The sequence below is a fragment of the Budorcas taxicolor genome, chromosome 20, assembly GCF_023091745.1.
Source record: "Budorcas taxicolor isolate Tak-1 chromosome 20, Takin1.1, whole genome shotgun sequence".
Lineage (NCBI taxonomy): Eukaryota > Metazoa > Chordata > Mammalia > Artiodactyla > Bovidae > Budorcas > Budorcas taxicolor.
The window spans coordinates 35,258,224-35,282,479 of record NC_068929.1 but is presented as its reverse complement, the minus strand read 5'-3'; the positions used below and the strand labels follow the sequence as shown (position 1 = coordinate 35,282,479).

The 24,256-nt window shown below is 38.2% G+C and overlaps 1 protein-coding gene across 1 annotated transcript in view; it reads left to right on the top strand.

Moving 5' to 3' along the window:
* CCDC152 (coiled-coil domain containing 152) overlaps positions 1-24,256 on the top strand; it is a 39,143-nt gene that overhangs the window by 11,992 nt on the left and 2,895 nt on the right. The window contains exons 3-5 of the mRNA XM_052659096.1: positions 1,034-1,102; positions 12,962-13,026; positions 19,409-19,511. Of these exons, the coding sequence (XP_052515056.1) occupies positions 1,034-1,102; positions 12,962-13,026; positions 19,409-19,511 (237 nt within the window). The remainder of the gene's footprint in view (positions 1-1,033; positions 1,103-12,961; positions 13,027-19,408; positions 19,512-24,256) is intronic.

Below are 24,256 nucleotides of genomic sequence, written 5' to 3'. Positions count from 1 at the left end.
TTGACATCACTTATTATTAAGAGAAATACAAATCAAAACTACAATCAGGTACCACCTCACACTAGTCAGAATGGCCATCATAAGAAAATCTACCAATAAATGCTGGAGAGGGTGTGGAGAAAAGGGAACACTCTTGCATTGCTGGTGGGAATGTAACTGATACAACCACTATGGAAGATGGTATGGAGATTCCTTAAAAAGCTAGGAATAAAACCAGCGTATGACCCAGCAATCCCACTCCTAGGCATGTACCCTAAGGAAAAAAAATTGAAAAAGACACATGTACCCCAGTTTTCAATGCAGCACTATTTACAATAGCTAGAACATGGAAGCAACCTAGATGTTCATCTACAGATGAAAGAATAAAGAAGCTGTGGTACATGTATATAGTGGAATACTACTCAGTCATTAAAAGGAACGCATTTGAGTCAGTTCTAATGAGGTGGACAAACCTAGTGCCTATCATACAAAGTGAGTCAGAAAGAGAAATATAAATGTTGTATATTGACATACATATATATGGAATCTAAAAAGATGGCTTTGATGAATTTATTTTCAGGACAGCAATGGAGATACAGAAATAGAGAACAAACCTATGGACATAGAGGAGGGGAGGAATGAGAAGGGGAGGTGTATGGAGAGAATAAAATGGAAATTTACAATACCATATGTAAAATAGATAGCCAATGGGAATTTGCTGTATGACTCAGGGAATTCAAACAAGGGCTCTGTGACAGGCTGAAGGGCGGTATGGGGAGGAAGATGGAAGGGAGGCTCAGGAGGGAGGGGACATGTGTGTACCGATGGCTGGTCCTTGTTGATGTATGACAGAAAACCACAAAATTCTATAAAGCAATTACCCTTCAATGTAAAAAAAAAAAATGTGTATTATATAACTTATTTTGAGATACCTGGTTGCTTTATTAAGTGTCATAATTGTCAATTAAATATTATTTTAAGTATTTTTTAACTTTGAGGTAATAATTCCAAAATGAAAGTAAATATTCAAATAGATTTATCTTTTATGTTTTAGAATGTGCTACTCTTCATGATATGATAAAAGGGCTACAGCATACCATTGAATATCAACATAATTTGAAGGGTAAGTTAGAAAAAAAGTAAAATCTAAAAAAAAAAATATGGTTGTATTTAAGCATAAGAATAGAAAGTTTTTACATTGCTGACAGTAATCTTCTCTTAATCTGATCCTGTTAAATTTATCAGCTAAGAGTAGGATTCCTTACTACTCAATAATGTCTTCCTAAATTATTGTAAAATAAGAAAGGTCATGCTGAATAGAACAGTCATGTTCTGATAAGAACATCAGGGTTTTATAGTTGATTATAATAATTCTCTTTTTTACTTTAGAAAGGTTAGAAGTATATGTATTCTCAGAAGTATTCTTGGTCTTTAATAACCTTGTGTTCAGTTTTAAAGGATGGGTATTATGAGTAATTACATCATTCTATTCAAACTTCAGAGATAGTTTACTATTTAATTTCTGTCATTAAGTAAGGTTTTATTTGTGTAAATGAAGCCAACATCTTCAGCTTGTCTTACTTGGATAGTCATGCTAAGCCAGTAGGCCACCGCTGACAAAATAAGACAACCAAGTGTTTTGTCTTGCTTTAATTTAGCTACAGTGCAATGTTAGTGGCATTTTCCTCTACTATAATTAATTAATAAGTCACTCGGTTGTGTCCCATTCTTTGGGACCCCATGACCATACAGTCCATGGAATTCTCCAGGCCAGAATACTGGAGTGGGTAGACTTTCCCTTCTCCAGGGGATCTTCCCAACCCAGGGATTGAACCCAGGTCTGCTGCATTGCAGATAGATTCTTTACCAGCTGAGCCACCAGGGAAGCCCAAGAATACTGGAGTGGGTAGCCTATCCCTTCTCCTAGGATCTTCCTCTACTATATTAGAGTTTAAACTAAATTGCCTCCAAGGTCTCATAAAACTGACACCAAACAATAAGAATTTTTTCTCTTAGTCCTCTGCTTTTCTCATAATGAAACTACTTTACATATATAGGGGAGATACAATACTGACCTTATATGGTATTTATTTGATTTGATGTGTTATTCCTTATAGACTTTTAAGAATTACTATTAGTTCTTACTTTTTCCCCATTGCTTTACCTTAAAATATTTCCTCAAGTGTTAATGAAACAAATACAGAAATTGGATCAGAAGACTTCACACTTACACTGCCCAACAGCTTCTGCAGTACGTAAGGATTCATTTCCATGTTGATACACCACTAAGAGCTGTTCTGGAGATCAAGAAGGGTAGTAGACAGAGAATCGTACCATCTCCAATATCTTTTTTAAAATTTTTTCCTGCAGATGTCTGGTCATGGTATGTCCCATAGGTTTTTGCTTGACTTCGTTCTAGCATCCTGCTCATTTTTTTTCCCAGTATTTGATCTCTATCCCACACCTGGTTTGGGCTTTCATTTTTCCATCTCAGTGCCAAGGGCTCAGAACAACTTTTCCTTTCTCTGACTAAATATGACACCTAGCTGCATTTTTTTAATGTATCTGTTCATAATCCTTTACAGGATTCAGCTCTTTCCAGGAGTTTAACTCTTTCCAGGATTTTGTTCAAATAAAACATCTACCAGAGATTAACATTAAATACTTTGAAGTTCCAGAAAGTTGATTATAATTATAAACATGTTAAACATATTGCTTTATAAGAGGTTATCAAATATCGACCAATAGTTAAGAATATTATATTTTCACAGATATGGTAGTACAGATCTTTTAATAATCCATTTCTGAAAAATGTATATCCTATGCTGCCTCTCAGAAAGAAATAGTGATTCACTGATTTCATTTGTCCAGTGCTCCTACAGGTTTTGACCAACATGATAGATGTGAACTACCTGTCTTTCTTCTCTTTGATCTCTTTGATTCTCAAGACTGTATGGATAATTTGCTTATCAAGGTTACAGTGGTTGTAAATGTCTGCCTCCCCAGAAACTATTTCCTTTTCTTAATATAAACCTGACTTTTTTTTCCTAAGATTCATTTTTAATCCACGTGATCATATGCCTCGGGAGAAGCTAGTTACACCCCAGTTCCAAGGGAGGGCTTCTGAAATATTTTCCTCTCTTCCAAAAAACTGTTCTGGTTGTTGTTAAGTCTGCATATAATGCCTGAAATTGATGCAGACTGTTTGCTTTCAACCTGAAAGTGATGACAACATTGAGGAGAGCAGCAAGAAAAGACTAAAAGGACATGGTGTCTTAACTGCATTATTGAGTTACTGAATCAGTTGCCCTCTAAGCTTGAGTTTCTTCAGCCACTATGAGAGAAATGATACCTCCCTTTACTCTCATCCGTCAGTCTTTTCAGTAGGTGCTTATGGGCTGTGTAAAAGATGATCCACCGAGATGCAGAAAGAAAAAACACAATTCCTATTAATGCTTATTTTTTATTAACAGTAGTCAGTCATGTACTGGAGAAGGAAATGGCAACCCACTCCAGTACTCTTGCCTGGAAAATCCCACAGACGGAGGAACCTGGTAGGCTACAGTCCATGGGGTCGTGAAGAGCCGGACATGACTGAGTGACTTCACTTTCACTTTTCACTTTAATGCATTGGAGAAGGAAATGACAACCCACTCCAGTATTCTTGCCTGGAGAATCCCAGGGACAGAGGAGCCTGGTGGGCTGCAGTCTATGGGGTAGCACAGTCAGACATGACTGAAGCAACTTAGCAGCAGTAGCAATGGCACCCCGCTCCAGTACTCTTGCCTGGAAATTCCCATGGACGGAGGAGCCTGGTGGGCTGCAGTCTATGGGGTCGCAAAGAGTCGGACACGACTGAGTGACTTTCCCTTTCACTTTTCACTTTCCTGCATTGGAGAAGGAAATGGCAACCCACTCCAGTGTTCTTGCCTGGAGAATCCCAGGGATGGGGGGAGCCTGGTTGGCTGCTGTCTATGGGGTCACACAGAGTCGGACACGAATGAAGTGACTTAGTAGCAGTAGCAGCAGCAGCAGTCAGTCATGTATGGATGTGAGAGTTGGACTATAAAGAAAGCTGAGTGCTGAAGAATTGATGCTTTTGAACTGTGATGTTGGAGAAAACTCTTGAGAGTCCCTTGAACTGCAAGGAGATCCAACCAGTCCATCCTAAAGGAGATCAGTCCTGGGTGTTCATTGGAAGGACTGATGCTGAAGCTGAAACTCCAGTACTTTGGCCACCTGATATGAAGAGCTGACTCATTGGAAAAGACCCTGATGCTGGGAAAGATTGAAGGCGGGAGAAGAAGGGGACAACAGAGAATGAGACGGTTGGATGGCTTCACTGACTCGATGGACATGAGTTTGAGTAAACTCCGGGAGTTGCTGATGGACAGGGAGGCCGGGTGTGTTGCAGTCCATGGGGTTGCAAAGAGTCAGACATGACTGAGCGACTGAATATATTCTGATGAAAATTTAATAATGGAATGTTATTCTTTATTCTTTCTGCATATCAGTTATATATCATTTGTGACACACAAGATTCTTCTTCTCCCAAGGAGAGTGAGAGTTCTAAAACTAAACAGTTGCATCTTTATTTTTTCTCATCTCAGTGTACTGATATGTAGTACAGTCTACATGGACCTGCTTAAGAGGGTTTATATATTATATTAGCTACTTACAATCAAAATAATCCTTTCAAACTGGACAGTAGCTTTAAGAAATAAAATATGTTTGACAATAATACTAATAATGCAAGCAAAAATCAGCAATAAAAAAGTAGCAGAGCTGTCACTTCAACCCTTGTACAAGTTCAGACTCATTAAAAAGTTTAAAAATAATGAAAAACTATCATAACTGATGAAATGGTCAGCCAATGGTGGCCAAGTATAACTGCCTTTGAAAAAATTAATCTATAGCAGGACTGTTTGCAAATGAATATTTAGAAATGGTTCCATCATTAAGTGATTGGGGGCCAAAAATGTGTCAACTTTAAATATTCTTACTTGCGTATTAAACTTGGCATAGAAAGCTAAATTCAGTTTTAAATTCTTCAAACGATGTAACAATGATTCTCAACCCTTTGTTAAATGTTTGTTTTCAAAAATCTTTTGAGAGGCTTATAACAACATCAAGGAAGATGGATTTGATAGAATTTCAAAAACAAATCACTTTTGCATAATCAGTGTTTGGGACTGAAAAATGAGTACAGTCGGCCCTTCATATCTGCAGGTCCTGCATCCATGGATGCAACCAACCTAGACTGAAAATACTTGAAAGAAAATTCAGAAAGTTTCAAAAAAGCGAAACTTGAATTTGCCAAGGGCTAGTAACTATTAATGGCAGAAAGCAAAGAAGAACTAAAGAGCATCTTGATGAAGATGAAAGAAGAGAATGAAAAAGCTGGCTTAAAACTCAGTATTAAAGAAACTAAGATCATGGCATCCAGTTCCATCCTTTCATGGCAAATAGAAGGGGAAAACGTGGAAGCAGTGACAGATTTCCTCTTCTTGGGCTCTAAAATCACTGAGGATGGTGACTGCAGCCATGAAATTAGAAGATGACTGCTTCTTGGCAAGAAATCTATGACCAACCTAGACAGTGTATTAAAAAGCAGAGACATCACTTTGCTGACAAAGGTCCATCTAGTCAAAGCTTTGGTTTTTCCAGTAGTCAGGTACAGATGTGAGAGCTGGACCATAAAGAAGGCAGAGCACCAAAGAATTTATGCTTTCAAACTGTGGTGCTGGAGAAGACTCTTGAGAGTCCCTTGGACAGCAAAGAGATCAAACCAGTCAATCCTAAAGGAAATCAAGACTAAATATTCATTGGAAGGACTGATGCTGAATGATTTGGCCACCTGATGCGAACAGCTTACTCTTTGGGAAAGACCCTGATGTTGGTAAAGATTGAAGGCAGGAAAAGAGGGCAACAGAGGATGAGATGATTAGAGGGCATCACTGATTCAATGAACATGAACTTGGGCAAAGTCCACAAGATGGTGAGGGACAGGAAGCCCTGGCATGCTGCAGTCCATGGGGTTGCCAAGAGTTGGACATGACTTGGTGACTGGCAACAACAAAAGTAACTATTTACATCGTATTTATAACTATTCACATAGCACTTACATTGTATTAGGTGTTATAAGTAATCTAGAGATAAAAAAATATTGAAAAGATATACAGGATGTGCATAGGTTATATGCAAATACTACACCATTTTATGTAAGGGGCTTGAGTATATCCATGAATTCTGGTACCCACAGCGGTCCTGGAACTAATCTCCAGTGGAAACCCAAGGATGACTGTGTTGTGATTTAGTAAGTGCAGCCAGTGATGCATTTGAACCATCAAATCCAAGTATCAAGACAGCCTGAATATTTAAAAAATTTTCATAATCAAAGAATTAAATCAACATTGTAAAAGCTACTGATGCATTTCCAGTGGCATTATCTCACTAAAATTTATTAACAATAATAGTGAGTCAATAATTTTAAAGTTTCATAACAGTGCTTTAAATATTAGAATAAATTAGCATTTTTTCCTCTTTAGTTCACCTTCTTAACTTCTACTTGTATCCATTTTAAGAATTATAGTAATACAATATACAGTAATAAAGTGATATATATATAATTTATAACTAGACAAAAATTAGGATGTACATTCTCATTATTTTCATTAACAGGGCACACAATTATGAGAGTTTGGAGACTATTAGTTTAGAACACTTTATCTGTTTGTCACTACTTTTTAGATTTTGTGATTTTGTTATTTATGTTGGCCTGCCTATTCCCTCCTAATATTTACCAGTTACATGTGAGACAGTGGATGATCCCTCTTACCATTCCATGATGGCTCAGTGGTAAAGAATCTAGCAGCTGATGCAGGAGACTCAGGTTTGATCCCTAGGTCAGGTAGATCCCCTGGAGAAGGAAATGGCAACCCACTCCAGTATTCTTGCCTAGAGAATCCTATGGACAGAGGAGCCTGGTGGGCTATAGTCCATGGGGTTGCAAAGAGTCAGACATGACTTAGCAACTAAACAACAATAAACCATCTATGGCAATAGCATTGGAATTTTGTAACTTAAGGGAAACCTTGAGTCTCTCATTCTCATGAGTGATTGGATGATTAAGTTAAATATATTTTCTGAGATGTTCTCATTGTCAAGGACCAAAGAAGCTCTTCATTTATTACTGATAACCTGACGCAGAGAAGGAAAGTCATGAAACAATATTTAATGACATCTGTTATGCCGTCTAATCAGGCTGGAGAAAGGCAAGGGCCCATTGCGTAGATTATGCAAGAGTGTTGGCAGCCCTTTCTGCTATGAGCCTTTGTTTTCTTGCTGCTTCATTACCCTATCCTCTGCTTCACAATTTGGTCTTTATACTTCAAAGAATGAATTCATTCTATCTTTGAAGTAATATGTGTTTGGAGTTCAGGATATGAACATAAAATAGAATATGGTTCATCACAATATATCATAAATGATAGGAATATTTTTATATTGTTTCTTATATTATTGTAAGTACATTATTCTATATTCTACTGCAGGAGAATCTCAGTAATTCACTATATGAGAGATAGTGACATTATACCTGCTAACTTATCATCAGTGATTATTACTGCCTGGGCAAAGAAAACAAGATTCAGATTCCACTAGAGGAGAATTATTGTGATATAACCAGCCCTAGATCAATTGAATTTTAGGAATTTAAAGACATGGGAAGTGAAAAGAGAAAAAAATATAGATGTGAAATCAGCCGAAAATACAGAGCACCTCCGAAATCAGTAGAATTCAAACATATTTGTCAATTTTTCTCTAAATAATTTATTACAACTTAATATTGCTTTTTTTCTGTCTGAACTGAGCCTGAATAACTTAAATTTACTTGAGCCCTTATACTCTAAAAGAGTGGATTTTAAGGAAGACATTGTTATGGACAGTGCAGCTTTACTGTATAAAATTGTGCTAAACAAAATGATGTAGTCCAAATTGATCACTGATCAGTATGTTTTGAAAAGAGCAAAAGCATATATTCAGTGTTACTCTATAAAATAGTTATATAAGAAACAGCTAATCCATGATCAACTACTAAAGGAAAAAATAATGCTTACATGAAAATTAGTTTGAAAAATGTAGAAATACTTCTTTCAACATAATTGTGAGAAAGACCTTCTTAAAATAATCAGACTTGTTAGCTTATAGTATATCTTTTGAAGAATGCTATCATATTTATATAAGCATCTTCTAAGTATGGGGAAATGACTTCTTATGAATATATACTGTAGAATCTTCATTATTTAAAAATTGCCACCTTCCAATAGAGATTTCCTAAAGGAACATTAAAAGGAAGGTAAAGAACAAAACCTATAAATATTTGTGGCCACCAAAATAATTTTCAGGGCACAGTGCAAAGTGAAAACGTGGAGCCCATGTTCAAAAATCAGGAAAAAAAATAACATTAAAGGTTCTGAAATTTGTTGTTTAATATCGCTCTCAGTGAAAAATGCTTTTAATTTTAATTATGAGCATGAATTTTACTATTCATCTTTCTATTGTACAAACTAGTTTTAAATTCAAAGAACACAACTCATATGTGGAAGTACAGAAGTACACAATTAATATTTCATAGTTTATACATGTATATCTATTTCATTCTTACCAGAATAGTGGAAATGCTGCACAAAACTAACTCAACCATTTTTCATTCATTTTAATTATTGAGACATGCACATTCTACCAACACTCTCTACCTTCTGCTTACTCGTGAGTAAAAAAAAGACTGAAATAAAAAATAACCATGAATTTCCCTATTTTTCCCTTTTGTTCCATGTCATCATTTTTTATTTGGCTAATAGAGAGAAGTAACAGAAGTAGTAATAAAGGATATGATAGAGTTGCTTGGTCATTCATGTTTCTTAGAAGACCATTTCCTTCTTTCTGGATTTAAAGCAAAGTCTAGCTCAGGCTAGAGAGCAATTCCTTGTCAAATATCAGGCCCGGGTGGACTCTACAGTGATCAAGATGCTATTTGAATTTATCTCTACTCCAGCCAGTACAGCAAGAGCCTTATACCTTAAGGAAGTAGCCTTAAGGAAGTTGAGATATGTGTTTGAAAATCTAATGTAAAATCTGGGAAGATGATGAAAAAGAGCAGTGCCAACAATAATAATATAACATGAATTATAATAATAATATAACATGGATTATACTACAGATGAAAGCCAACAAAAAGCCAACTGAGGTGCAGTATAAAATATTGAGGAGGTTAGCTATTTCTTCAGTGATGACTTTAATGCATAGGTAAGTTATGTGCTTCTGTTTAGCATAATTACAGATATGCCAAAGCTAGATACTAACATAATATTTAGATGGGTTGATCAATATTTCTGGCAGAGGGAAGGCTTAACATCATTAAAATGTCATTTTCCTGAATTTAATATACACATTTCACGTAGTTTAAATTACAATCTTAAATTTAGGGGTAAAGGAGAAGATTGCATAAGCTAATCTTACAGTTCATTTGACAGAAGAAACAAACAAAAACAGAAAGTATGAAAAATAAGAAGAATGTAAAGGAGGAGGACTTCCACTACCAGAAAACAGCATGCTCTGAAGCCATTGTAATGAAATCAATATGGTATTGGCATAGAAGGTGAAAAATACATCCATGGAAAGAATGATCTAGATTCTAGAAACAGGCCCCAATATTTGCTAACTTAATGTATGATGCAAGGAATACTTCAATTTATTGAAAAAGAATGATATTTTAAATTATGGTACTGGCACAACTAGCTTACCATCTGGAAAGTTTTCCAACCATATCAAAAATAAATTCCAGATGGATTAAAAAATAACAAAAAAGAACAATAGAAACTTAAAATCCAGGAAAAGCATATAACCTAGAGCTGAGGGATATCATCTTAACCAATCTGAGAACCTCAGTTACTATATAAAGAAAAAAAAAGACCTAGCACACCTTGTTAACAACAATGCAACAAAAGTACAAACAACAACAATGTAAAAAGAACTCTGCATGTTATGTGTGAAACAGAAGTCAAAAAGCAAATAATTTATTTGAAATAAAATGGCTTTCAAATACCAACGTAGTTTATATCTACAATACAAAGAGCTCTACAGATTGATCAGCAGGAACAAAGAGAATTTTTAAATGGGCATGTTTAATGTCTGGCTCAAGTACAGATCCTTGCTCTGTTTCAAACCCTCACCACGCACTAAATCAGGACTGACTTTTTCCTGATCTAAGTATATCTGATTTTCCTTAAAACACCTAGTGGTTAACAAGAGTGAATATAGAAAAATGTGAAGCACCCTTCCTTCTCCATCATGCCTTGTCAAGAAAAGAGTTTTGGTTTAAAAAAAAAAAAGTCAAAATTATGATAGGTATGAAATAATAGGGCAAATTGAAGATGCAAACTGTATTTTACTTAAATTCATTTTTTCCTAAATTTTACTTAATAGGGCATTATATAACTATGGTTCTCAATAATGTTGTTCAAAGATTAAATCTTCCTTTCCTTCTAGTTTAGCTTAGCTTACTGTATCAACTCATCTTCTTTTTAAAAATATTTATTTACTTATTTGGCCACACCAAGTCTTGGTTGCAGTGTATGGGATCTAGTTCCCTGACCAGGGATCAACCCCTGACTCCCTACATTGAGAGGTCAGAGTCTTAGCCACTGGACCACCAGGGAAGTCCCTCATCTTTTTTGTACAGTGGTTTTGTTTCCCTCACCTATCCTAGAATATAAACTATACTAATCCTCAAATACAGATCAATCCAGCCATATACTTGCTTGACTTACAGTGCTATAGGCACTGAAGGTTATTGGTAAAAAAAAACATAAATTGCAAAGTCATTTTGAGTCCCAGTTTCACATGTACCCTTAATTTATCCAGGCTTTTAAATTTTTCATTCTTTAAGTCCCAAACTTTAAATATTTCTTTCTCTTTGAACCTACTTTACTTTCTATTTCATAGAAAAAAAAGAAAGCTGTCAGACATGAACTACCTGATTTCCTGTCACCCACTATCCCTTCTTCCCACGGCACTTCCTCCAGTGTATTCATACACAGACATATCCTTACTTCCTCCTCCTTAGCTTTGAAGAAAAAAAAAAACCCTTCTTCCTATCCAAAGTTATTTTTCCACTTAACTCTCATCTCTCTTCACCTCCCTCTTCTGGGATGTTGCATCTTCTATTGTCCCTTCCTCTCTCTCTTTCATTTCCCTCTTTCTATTGGTCATTCCTCTCAGCTTTTAAACAACTCAGATCTCTCCCATCTTTTCAATAAACACAACAAAGTGTCCTTGATTTTGGATTTATTCCCTCCAATTACTCTCACTCCTTCCTTTTGCAATAGAATCTCAAGGGAATAGTCTGCACTCACTATCTCTATTTCCTTACCTTCATCTAGTTTGGGGGCTTCCCTGATAGCTCAGTTGGTAAAGAATCTGCCCGCAATGCAGGAGACCCCTGTTCGATTCCTAGGTCAGGAAGATCCACTGGAGAAGGGATAGGCTACCCACTCCAGTATGCTTGGGCTTCCCTTGTGACTCAGCTGGTAAAGAATCCACCTGCAATGTGGGAGACCTGGGTTCAGTCCCTGGGTTGGGAAGATCCCCTGGAGAAGGGAAAGGCTACCCACTCCAGTATTCTGGGCTGGATTAGTCATACATGGACTGTACAGTCCATAGGGTTGCAAAGAGTCGGACATGACTGAGCTACTTTCACTTTCACTTCACTTTTCATCTAGTCTTCAACTTAGAACAATCGGCCATCTCCCAAAGATTTCAGATTCAGTGTTCTCTAATTTCCCCTTTTATTGCATTTACTGCCATGGATTATAGCCCCCATAAACTCTCTTCTCTTAGTAACACCCTCTCCTGTATCTCTAGACACTTCTTAGTCTCCTTTATAGGATAGTTTTCCTTTAGCCACCTCTAAGTTTCTCAGCCTATAAGAAATATTCTCCTGGATATCTCAAGCATTTCAAATTTGGCATGATAAAGATAGAGATCCATCATTCTACTCCTAAAAATCTTCCCGTTTAAATTTTTCCCAAATTGATTAACAGTTTTCATCCACTCAAATCAGAAACCTAGAAGGCAAAGGTTCCCCTTTTGCTTTTGCCGCTGCTATCCAATCAGCATTAAGTTTCCTGGTAATTCTATCATCTATATAGTTATCTTTATTTTCCATTGTCTCCTACTGCCAGTGACCTAATTTTGGGTCCATTATTTCTTACTTGATCTATTACTGATGTATGGACATCCTCTGGGGTCAACCCCTTCCCTATTCATCCTCTGCACTGCCAGATAATCTTTTTGAACATGTAACTAATCGTTTCATTTCACTGTTCAGAATTCTTTGATGAGTCTATAACCTATAAAATAAAATTCAAAGTTTTTCATCTAGAATCTGTCTACCTCCTATAAAGTTACTTTCCCAATCTGTTTAACACATTCTCCTTATAATTTACACTCAAACAATACTGTACTTGAATTGTAATTTTCCCAAATGTGCTATATTGATTCAAGCCCAAAGTCTTCTGGATATTTTTATGTATCTAGAATGCATCCCTCCAATTTACTATTTAAGTCTCAGATCAAGTGCTTCCTCTTCTACAAACCCTTTCCTGACTTAGAACTGACCTAAGCTTTCCTTCCATATCACCCCACCATATTTCAGACACACTGCCATTACCAAACAGTTATCACAGCATTATCATAACTGCTTACACATCTATCTGTCTTACCACTAGGCTGTAAGTTCTTTGAAGAGCAATAATTTTTTTGTTTCAGCATTCCCAATGTCATTCACAGAGCCTAATGTGTAGTAGATTTTGTATTCACATGTTTAATATATACATGAACAGAAACTTGATGGGTTAAAAATATTCCCATATTATTTGAAAAGTTTTATATATTATAATACTCTTCAATGACTTTTACACAGGTGAAAATGAACAACTAAAAAGAAATGCTGATCTTATGAAAGAAAAGTTTAAAATGCATGAACAGGTGAGTTTATGTGTCTTTATATTCAATCAAATACCTGTGGAGCATTGTCTTCCCAAATTAGGGGAAAAAATCATTTTTAATTAATATAGGCAGTCAAAAAGATGCAAGTTTTGAAGACCCTCAGTGTTTTACAAACTAATGCACTAGTATATTGCTTGCATTACTTTCTTTCGAACAAAAAGGGATGCAACAATTTTGCCATTTATTTTAAAGTTATGTTAGAGTTTTTACTCTTCAGTATACTCTTAATTAGCACTCTATAAAAATCTTTTTTATGATAAAGTGAATGCCTTCAGTATTTATGATTTGAGTGATCTGTTGAAATTTTATGGCACCATCCAAATGAAGAGAGCATTTTATGTGGGTCACCAATTAATTTTCTCCCAAGAGCCAGCATACACTCTGCTACTTTTTCTTATCTCCTATAAGAACAGCATCATGATAGTAATTATAGAACATAAAACCTAGTGCCTAGAACATAAAATATCCTCAATGAATATAAGTTCCCACCCCTCTGCTCTTTGGGAGGTTGATTAGTTTTTTCTCATCTCCCAAGAGCCAAGATGTCAAACTCTGGCAGATCTAAGATTTCCAAAACTCAGCTTAGATCTGTATCCACCTTAGAACTTCAGCTTGAAGAATCATCTCTGTTTCAATCTGGTTCTTCACTTAAAGAGCCTTTGAAGAAACACAAGTTAATTATGTAAACATGCCAGGGCTTCTAGGTAATACTCAGGAGTAATGAATGGCATCTGATGTACTCTTGGAAAATTTAGCTTCTCATCACCAATTTTGAAATAATTTAAATTTCCCTGGGTTATATCCCATTCTTTATATTTCCTTTATATCTTTCCTTTATTTTTCCATCATTTTCATATCTTTCCTCTACATTTCAACAATAAATGTAGTCAGGGTGTAATTGGAACAGAAAGGGAGAAAACTTTTGCCTCCTCTTCTAAAATGTCAAATTGTAGTATATTTCTTTGTCTAAAATAATATGAATTTTCAGAGGAGTGGGAATGACAGATAAAAACACCGTAACCCAAGATTCTGAGCTTATTAACTGCTGTCCAAAGCAAACTAAAGATTACCTCAACTAAAGAATATTCTCTAGTACAACACCTCCAGGCACATCCAAGACATATAGAGAACCACTCCCTAGAAATAAACTTTGGAGTTACGTAACAGCCATAAATATGAGACTGGTAGATTTGTAACTTGTATATGAAGAATGCTTATGTTTTATAAGAAGATATAACCAGAAGCTGTCCCTTGGAATTTAAAGTTCTCAAGAAGGCAAATGAGAAGAAGGCAATCAACAAGAACCTGTAGGAATTTTGTCCCCTTAAAAAGAAGAAAGGAATGGACTCTTCGGGGCTGTTACAGGTTACACTAGAGAAGACATTCTAGGAATATGCTAACTAAAATGGACTGGAATGGGTGAATTTAACTCAGATGACCATTATATCTACTACTGCAGGCAGGAATCCCTCAGAAGAAATGGAGTAGCCATCATGGTCAACAAAAGAGTCCGAAATGCAGTACTTGGATGCAATCTCAAAAAAGACAGAATGATCTCTGTTTCTTTCCAAGGCAAACCATTCAGTATCACAGTAATCCAAGTCTATGCCCCAACCAGTAACACTAACAAAGCTGAAGTTGAACGGTTCTATGAAGACCTAAAGACCTTTTAGAACTAACACCCAAAAGAGATGTCCTTTTCATTATAGGGGACTGGAATGCAAAAGTAGGAAGTCAAGAAAAACCTGAGGTAACAGGCAAATTTGGCCTTGGAATGTGGAATGAAGCAGGGCAAAGACTAATAGAGTTTTGCCAAGAAAATGCACTGGTCATAGCAAACACCCTCTTCCAACAACACAAGAGAAGACTCTACACATGGACATCACCAGATGGTCAACACTGAAATCAGATTGATTATATTGCTTGCAGCCAAAGATGGAGAAGCTCTATACAGTCAAGAAAAACAAGACCAGGAGCTGCTGTGGCTCAGATAACGAACTCCTTATTACCAAATTCAGACTTAAATTGAAGAAAGTAGGGAAACCGCTAGACCATTCAGGTGTGACCTAAGTCAAATCCCTTATGATTATACAGTAGAAGTGAGAAGTAGATTTAAGGGACTAGATCTGATAGATAGAGTGCCTGATGAACTATGGAATGAGGTTCGTGACATTGTACAGGAGACAGGGATCAAGACCATCCCAACGGAAAGGAAATGCAAAAAAGCAAAATGGCTGTCTGGGGAGGCCTTACAAATAGCTGTGAAAAGAAGAGAAGTGAAAAGCAAAGGAGAAAAGGAAAGATATACCCATTTAAATGCAGAGTTCCAAAGAATAGCAAGAAGAGATAAGAAAGCCTTCTTCAGCGATCAGTGCATAGAAATAGAGGAAAAGAACAGAATGGGAAAGACTAGAGATCTCTTCAGGAAAATTAGAGATACCAAGGGAACATTTCATGCAAAGATGGGCTCGATAAAGGACAGAAATGGTCTGGACCTAACAGAAGCAGAAGATATTAAGAAGAGGTGGCAAGAATACACAGGAGAACTATACAAAAAAGAGCTTCACAACCAAGATAATCACGATGGTGTGATCACTCATCTAGAGCCAGACATCCTGGAATGTGAAGTCAAGTGGGCCTTAGAAAGCATCACTACGAACAAAGCTAGTGGAGGTGATGGCATTCCAGTTGAGCTGTTTCAGATCCTGAAAGATGATGCTGTGAAAGTGCTGCACTCAATATGCCAACAAATTTGGAAAACTCAGCAGTGGCCACAGGACTGGAAAAGGTCAGTTTTCATTCCAATCACAAAGAAAGACAATGGAAAAGAATGCTCAAACTACTACACAGTTGCACTCATCTCACACGCTAGTAAAGTAATGCTCAAAATTCTCCAAGCCAGGCTTCAGCAATATGTGAACCGTGAACCTCCAGATGTTCAAGCTGCTTTTAGAAAAGCCAGAGGAACCAGAGATCAAATTGCCAACGTCTGTGGGATCATTGAAAAAGCAAGAGAGTTCCAGAAAAACATCTATTTCTGCTTTATTGACTATGCCAAAGCCTTTGACTGTGTGGATCACAATAAACTGTGGAAAATTCTGAAAGAGATGGGAATACCAGACCACCTGACCTGCCTCTTGAGAAACCTGTATGCAGGTCAGGAAGCAGCAGTTAGAACTGGACATGGAACAACAGACTGGTTCCAAATAGGAAAAGGAGTACGTCAAGGCTGTATATTGTCACCCGGCTTATTTAACTTATATGCAGAGTACATCATGAGAAACGCTGGACTGGAAGAAACAAGCTGGAATCCAGATTGCCGGGAGAAATATCAATAACCTCAGATATGCAGATGACACCACCCTTACGGCAGAAAGTGAAGAGGAACTAAAAAGCCTCCTGATGAAAGTGAAAGTGGAGAGTGAAAAAGTTGGCTTAAAGCTCAACATTCAGAAAACTAAGATCATGGCATCCAGTCCCATCACTTCATGGGAAATAGATGGGAAAACAGTGTCAGACTTTATTTTGGGGGGCTCCAAAATCACTGCAGATGGTGACTGCAGCCATGAAATTAAAAGACACTCTTTGGAAGAAAAGTTATGACGAACCTAGATAGTATATTCAAAAGCAGAGACATTACTTTGCCGACTAAGGTCCATCTACTCAAGGCTAAGGTTTTTCCAGTGGTCATGTATGGATGTGAGAGTTGGACTGTGAAGAAGGCTGAGTGCCGAAGAATTGATGCTTTTCAACTGTGGTGTTGGAGAAGACTCTTGAGAGTCCCTTGGACTGCAAGGAGATCCAACCAGTCCATTCTGAAGGAGATCAGCCCTGGGATTTCTTTGGAAGGAATGATGCTAAAGCTAAAACTCCAGTACTTTGGCCACCTCACGTGAAGAGTTGACTCATTGGAAAAGACTCTGATGCTGGGAGGGATTGGGGGCAGGAGGAGAAGGGGACTACAGAGGATGAGATGGCTGGATGGCATCACTGACTCAATGGATGTGAGTCTGGGTGAACTCCAGGAGTTGGTGATGGACAGGGAGGCCTGGCGTGCTCCGATACATGGGGTCGCAAGTAGTCAGACACAACTGAGCAACTGAACTGAACTGAGAGAAGAACCTAGTGAGATAGGAGCCTGGTGCCAGCCCAGACGTTTAAGATAGGCTTCATGCCTCGAGACTACAGTGAAAATCCTCATCTTAACAAATTAATGGCAAGATGTCAGGTGCGAAAATCAACGGAGAATGAAAAGACATGTAGATTTGTCTCCTAGAGTTTCCCAGAGCAGCAACTGCTTAGTGTACCCATTTGAGTCAGGAGTCATTTATGAAAGCCATTGTGTAGTTGTCCATCTAGAAATCTAGCTACAAGCATAGGAAATATAGCACAGTCTATGAGATTGACCCCTTCAGTCACCTAACTTTAATCAAAGGCAATGGTTGGATAGGTTCAGCCATTCCTGCAAGTTTTCTGGCAAACTAAGTAGCACAAGTAGGAATCCTGACTGTACCCTCTTGAACTTAAGGAAATTTTTAATTTTTACTTATTATATAAATTAATCTTTATTTTTAATTATAGCTGCTTAAACCAATGGATCTTGACTTTTTTTAATCTCCTCAAATACCTGAATATACTGAATATCTATCAGTATAAAACCCGTGAACCCTGATAAAAAAGTGCTCTAAAGGGCACATGCATGCATACACACATGATTTTGCATACAATTTCAGGAAGTTAACAGACCCTCGAAAACCCTGGGTCTAGGGTAAAAATCTCTAAAAAAATAATTCTTACTAGCATTCTCATTCATTGAATATATATCAAGGGATATACACCAGGAGATAGCAATACAACAGTGAGTAAAAACAAAGTCCCTGCTTTTATAGTGTTTAACACACATGCGTGCCCAGTCATGTCCAACTCTTTGCGACCCGATGGACTGTAGTCCACCAAGCTCCTTTGTCCATGGGATTTTGGCAAGAATAGTGGAGTGGGTTGCCGTTTCCTACTCCAGGGGATCTTCCTGACCCAGGGATCAAACTCTCATTACTAGCATCCTCTGCATTGACAGGTAGATTCTTTACCACTGGTGCCACCTGGGAAGTCTTAGTGTGTTTATTAGAAGATTTTTCTGGGCCTCTTGCCTTCATTATTATCTCTTTCTTACTATCCCACTTCGCTTTTATTCTTCCTTCTTTCCTTTACTCCTCTCCATTTAGAAATATACCTCTGGAAAAATTGAAAATTTAATCTCTCTGGTGGATTTCTCTTTCCACACTTTTCTCAGTGCTACTCTCCAGGGACTTCCCTGGCGGTACAGTAGATAAGAGTCCACCTGACAGGACAGGGGACGTGAGTTTGATCTTTGATCTGGGCGGATTCCACATGCCACAGAGCAGCTGGGCCCATGTACCACAACTACTGAAACCCATGTGCCTAGAGCCTGTGCTCTGCAACGAGAGAAACCACCACAGTGAGAAGCCCCGGCACCCCAACTAGAGAGTAGCCCCTGCTCTCTGCAACTAGAGAAAGCCCTTGTACGACAATGAAGACCCAGCACAACCGAAAAAATAAACACTTTTTTAAATGCCACTCTCCTTATGAGCATAATAAATCACTTCTGTGCGTCAACAACCTATGAAACTAACCTCAGAAGGCTGTTGACCACTTCTCAGATCCCAAATTCATCCTTCTTTAGCCTCCTCATAAAGCTGACGCTTACTATAGATAATGCTTAACCTCCTCCTGGAAGTTAGGGATGTTTATATAATTGTCAGAAATGGAAATTCAGCCCATATTCAAAGAGATTCACCCTATGTCAGGATAAACTTGCTGCTGCTGCTGCTAAGTCACTTCAGTTGTGTCCAACTCTGTGTGACCCCATAGACGGCAGCCCACCAGGCTCCCCCGTCCCTGGGATTCTCCAGGCAAGAACACTGGAGTGGGTTGCCATTTCCTTCTCCAATGCATGAAAGTGAAAAGTGAAAGTGAAGTTGCTCACTGGCTATGAAATGATACATAAAGTTGGCTCTACAATATAGTTTGGCTTTTTTTTAATATTTTAATGTTCATGGCATTTCTGTACACACTTAAAATATTTTGAGCATCTATGATAAGTTACAGATATGGTGATGAGAATTCAGGAGGCAAAAATAAAAAATCATTGTGTCTAGATGATCTGTCTACTTGAACAAGAAATTGGTCCTTCTTAAAGTTAAGCATTCAAACAATGAACAATATCTTTCCTCTCTAGATATAATTATAATCAAAAATTAATATAAACTTTGAAAATTTCATCTAATCAAAAGATGTGAACACATACTTAAATTGAACAATGAATATATGTTTTAATCTACAGGAACATAGGAATAATATTGCAAAACTTATGAGTGAAATGAAAATCAAAGAGGAGGGACATAAGATTGAAATAACAAAACTTTATCAAGATATGCAGAAAAAAGGTAAGTTTTTATTTTTAATTTACTGAATTCTAAGATACCGTCTATGCCAGCAAATGTGGAAAACTCAGCAGTGGCCACAGGACTGGAAAAGGTCTGTTTTCATTCCAATCCCAAAGAAAAGAAATGTCAAAGAATGCTCAAACTACCACACAATTGCACTCATCTCACACACTAGTAAAGTAATGCTCAAAATTCTCCAAGCCAGGCTTCAGCAATATGTGAACCATGAACTTCCAGATGTTCAAGCTGGTTTTAGAAAAGCCAGAGGAACCAGAGATCAAATTGCCAACATCTGTGGGATCATCGAAAAAGCAAGAGAGTTCCAGAAAAACATCTATTTCTGCTTTATTGACTATGCCAAAGCCTTTGACTGTGTGGATCACAATCAACTGTGGAAAATTCTGAAAGAGATGGGAATACCAGACCACCTGACCTGCCTCTTGAGAAACCTGTATGCAGGTCAGGAAGCAGCAGTTAGAACTGGACATGGAACAACAGACTGGTTCCAAATAGGGAAAGGAGTACGTCAAGGCTGTATATTGTCACCCTGCTTATTTAACTTCTATGCGGAGTATATCATGAGAAATGCTGGGCTGAAAGAAGCACAAGCTGGAATCCAGATTGCCGGAAGAAATATCAATAACCTCAGATATGCAGATGACACCACCCTTATGGCAGAAAGTGAAGAGGAACTAAAAAGCCTCTTGAGGAAAGTGAAAGAGGAAAGTGAAAAAGTTGGCTTAAAGCTCAACATTCAGAAAATGAAAATCACGGCATCTGGTCCCATCACTTCATGGCAAATAGATGAGGAAACAGTAGAAACAGTGTCAGACTTTATTTTTCTGGGCTCCAAAATCACTGCAGATGGTGATTGCAGCCATGAAATTTACTCCTTGGAAGAAAAGTTATGACCAACCTAGATAGCATATTCAAAAGCAGAGACATTACCTTGCCAACAAAGGTCTATCTAGTCAAGGCTATGGTTTTTCCAGTGGTCATATATGGATATGAGAGTTGGACTGTGAAGAAAGCTGAGCGCTGAAGAATTGATGCTTTTGAACTGTGGTGTTGGAGAAGACTCTTGAGAGTCTCTTGGACTGCAAGGAGGTCCATCCAGTCCATCCTAAAGGAAATCAGTCCTGGGTGTTCATTGGAAGGACTGATGCTAAAGCTGAAACTCCAGTACTTTGGCCACCTCATGCGAAGAGTTGACTCATTGGAAAAGACACTGATGCTGGGAGGGATTGGGGGCAGGAGGAGAAGGGGATGACAGAGGATGAGATGGCTGGATGGCATCACCGACTCAATGGACATGAGTTTGAGTGAACTCCGGGAGTTGGTGATGGACAGGGAGGCCTGGCGTGCTGTAATTCATGAGGTCGCAAAGAGTTGGACACGACTGAGCAACTGAACTGAACTGAAGATACCATAAAAAAACCTTACATGCATATATAATTTTTTCAGTAATTACCAATATTATTGAATAAACACTGCCTTTACACATCTCAATTTAGGTCTGTTGCTTTCTGTATATTTATGTGATATAAATTACATTTATAAATTGGACTCATGGAGTTTGAATTTAACATTTAATATGAGATAGTTAATATTATTGTAAAATTAGTATAAAATGTAAGTTAGCTTTGATATTTATATACTCATTATATTGAATATAATTTCACTAATGAAATATTCTTCCTTCTGCAAAGTAGGTCTCATGAACTAATGTTGAGAGTTAACTGGTTTCATAAAGGTATTAAAAAGTTTCTTAACAAGCCTAGATGCACACCATATGCAAAAATTAACGTGAATAATAGGTCTGAATGTAAACCTATATCTATAAAACAGCTAGAAGAAGGCATAGCAGATAATCTTTGTGACCCTGAGTTAGCCACAATTTCTTACAAAGAAATAAAAAGCACAAACAATAAAGGAAAAAATTCTAAATTGAACATCAAAAATTATTAACTTCTGTCCTTCAGCACAAAAGAAAGTGAAAAGACAGGCTACATACTAGTAGATAATATTTACAAATGCATAACTGATAAAGAACTTATGTTCAAAAATCTATAAGGAACTCTTAATTCAATAATAAATCAAACAACCCAATAAGGAAATGAACAAAATATTTGGACACAGATAATATATACAGGTGAAAATAAACACATGAAAACATGTTCAACATAATTGGTTAGTAGAAAAATGCAAATTAAAACCACAGTGAGATACCACATTGTACCTTCTGTTGTTGTTCAGGCACTCAGTCATGTCTGACTCTTGCGACCCCATGGACTCAAAACTTCAATGCCAAGTGTTGGTGAGAATTTGGAGCAATTAGAATTCTCATACATTACCAGTGGGACTAAAATTACACAACCACTTTAGAAAAGAGTTTTGCAGTTTCTTTGGGTTCTCTGAGAAGCAGATGCCTACAGAGAATTAGCCATTCGAGAGATTTATAAAGGAAAACATTGGTGAGGGTAGATAGGGAGAAAACTGAGGGAGATGGGTTAGCTGTTACAAGTCAAATCGATGTGAAAAAGAGAAGGAAGAAAGGTGTGCTGGACAGAAGTCAGTCTGTGACACATTTATAAGAAAAAAGTCAGCAAAGTTGGGCCAAAGTTGCCCATCAGCCAAGTTCTGCAACTGTCAGGAACAAATCTGCCTTAGTATCCATGCCAACTTCAGTCAGTGGCTAGGAGCAGCTCTTGGGAATCAAGACCTCAGCATAAACATGGTCATGAAAACCAATGAGTCAGTTACGTTCCCTGCAGGTGGAGATCTGAAGGATGCAATCTCATGGGCACAGCAGTTCCCTCCTTATGCTACACGTACCTCCTTCTCCATAGGAGTTCAGGCAGCAGGTTCTCCATACTTCCTGTGGACGTTTCTTCCTCAGGAGAAACCTAGACGAGGGGTTGTTGAAGTGTTCCTCCTAGGGACCTAACTGTGTATTTTCAGCCAGCAGGTTCTAGACCAAAACCTTGGTTCAGGTTAGGGAACCAAGCAAAGAATAATTCTTAACGGGGCCATGTGCCCTCAGCCTCCTGTTCCTCCATTCTTATTTCTTTTGTACTTGTTAAGCAGCATTTACTGCTCATCTGTTAACTCACTCTACGATTCTCAAAAACACCCCTTTGGCTGCTTTCTGACCTTTCTGGTCATTATGGTAATTGTGGCCTCCTGGCTTCTGGCAGTTAAGCACCATCATCTGGCTTCTATAACTTGGTGGTGGAAGGGGGACACCATCATGAATATTAATAAGCCCAACTTTATAACCTGTTACTATCAGACCTAGCTTGCAGATAAGAGTGAAAGTTGAACTTCTTGGTGATGCTGGTTTGTCTCTCACCAGCACATTCCCTGTGGCTTGATCAATAGTGTGTCTTCTGTGTCCTCCTAAGGAACATAATCTTTGGTGCGTTTTCTTGCCTCACAAGATACATCTACTCAAGCATGCCAACTTTCGAGAGCTTCCTTATACCTTTCTCGCTAGCTGCCAGGGCATCTCAGGTGTTGCCACTTCACTCTGTTTTGGCCAGTACTTTCTCTAGAGGTCTAAGGCTACTCCAACAGAATTTGCCCCATATCCTGGGTCCTTGTTATGGTATTATGTCCCCTGACCCTAAAGAGTATCTTCAAGTCCATGAATTCTTGCTTACCTAGTCTTAATTTCTGTCGTCTTCTATCCAGCACCCTCAAAGTGCCTTCTCAAGGGTATTCACATGGCTCTTCCCAATACAATCTAGCTAATTCTTGCAGCTCTTTGGGGTATATTCACTTTCCCCACTTATCAGCCCCAGTATTCCCCCAGCCAGGTGATACTGAGCTCTAACCCTAGTTATTGGCCTAGCCACCGAAAGAGGAGGCCAGGCCCGCTCTGGAGAGGAGCCTCTGCAGCATCTTTCATCAGCTAAGCTAAGGGCTAGCCCTTACTAGGAAAAAGTAGGTCACTTCCGCCAGTTCTGAGCATTTAGGGGAGCTGTCAAAGCAGTTTCCTCATAGGCATTGATCCAGATATCCCTGTCTTATTTTTTAGGATATTAGGTGTTTCCAACCAGGATTCTAATTTAACATGGCACACCTGTTTTGGCTGAGCATTTAAACCACTCTGGAGTTCTGCAACTTTAATGATTCGATTCTGTTGCTCAGCTGTGCCTGCACTTCCACTAGAGTTCATAAGAGCCTATCTGTGGGCTTCCAAAGAGACCCTCTGACTCTCAGGCCTGTTCTTTAAATCTTTACCTTCTAACAGCTCTCAGTTTCTTATTATCCCAGTGCAGGTAGATGTAAGAGACACAGGTTTGATCCCTGGATTGGGAAGATCCCCCAGAGGACGGCATGGCAACTCACCTCAGTATTCTTGCCTGGAGAATCCCAGAGACAGAGGACCCTGGTGGCCCATGGGGTCACAAAGAGTCAGATACGACTGAACCAGCTGAGCATGCACACACAGGAGGTCAATTTAATTTAGCGATAAATAACTCTCCTGTCTTTGTGGGCTTTGTTTCTCTCATCTTTCAAACGCCTGAACTATTATACGTACAAGGCATTCACCTCCACCAGGACGTTTTCCCAGATAACTGCTCATAAAACCTTCAGTGGGCTTCCCTGGTGGCTCAGTGGTAAAGAATCAGCCTACCAATGCAGGAGAGACGGGTTCAGTCCCTAGGCTGGGAGGATCCTCTGGAGAGCATCCTGGAGAAGGAAATGGCTACCTACTCAAGTATTCTTGCCTGGGAAAT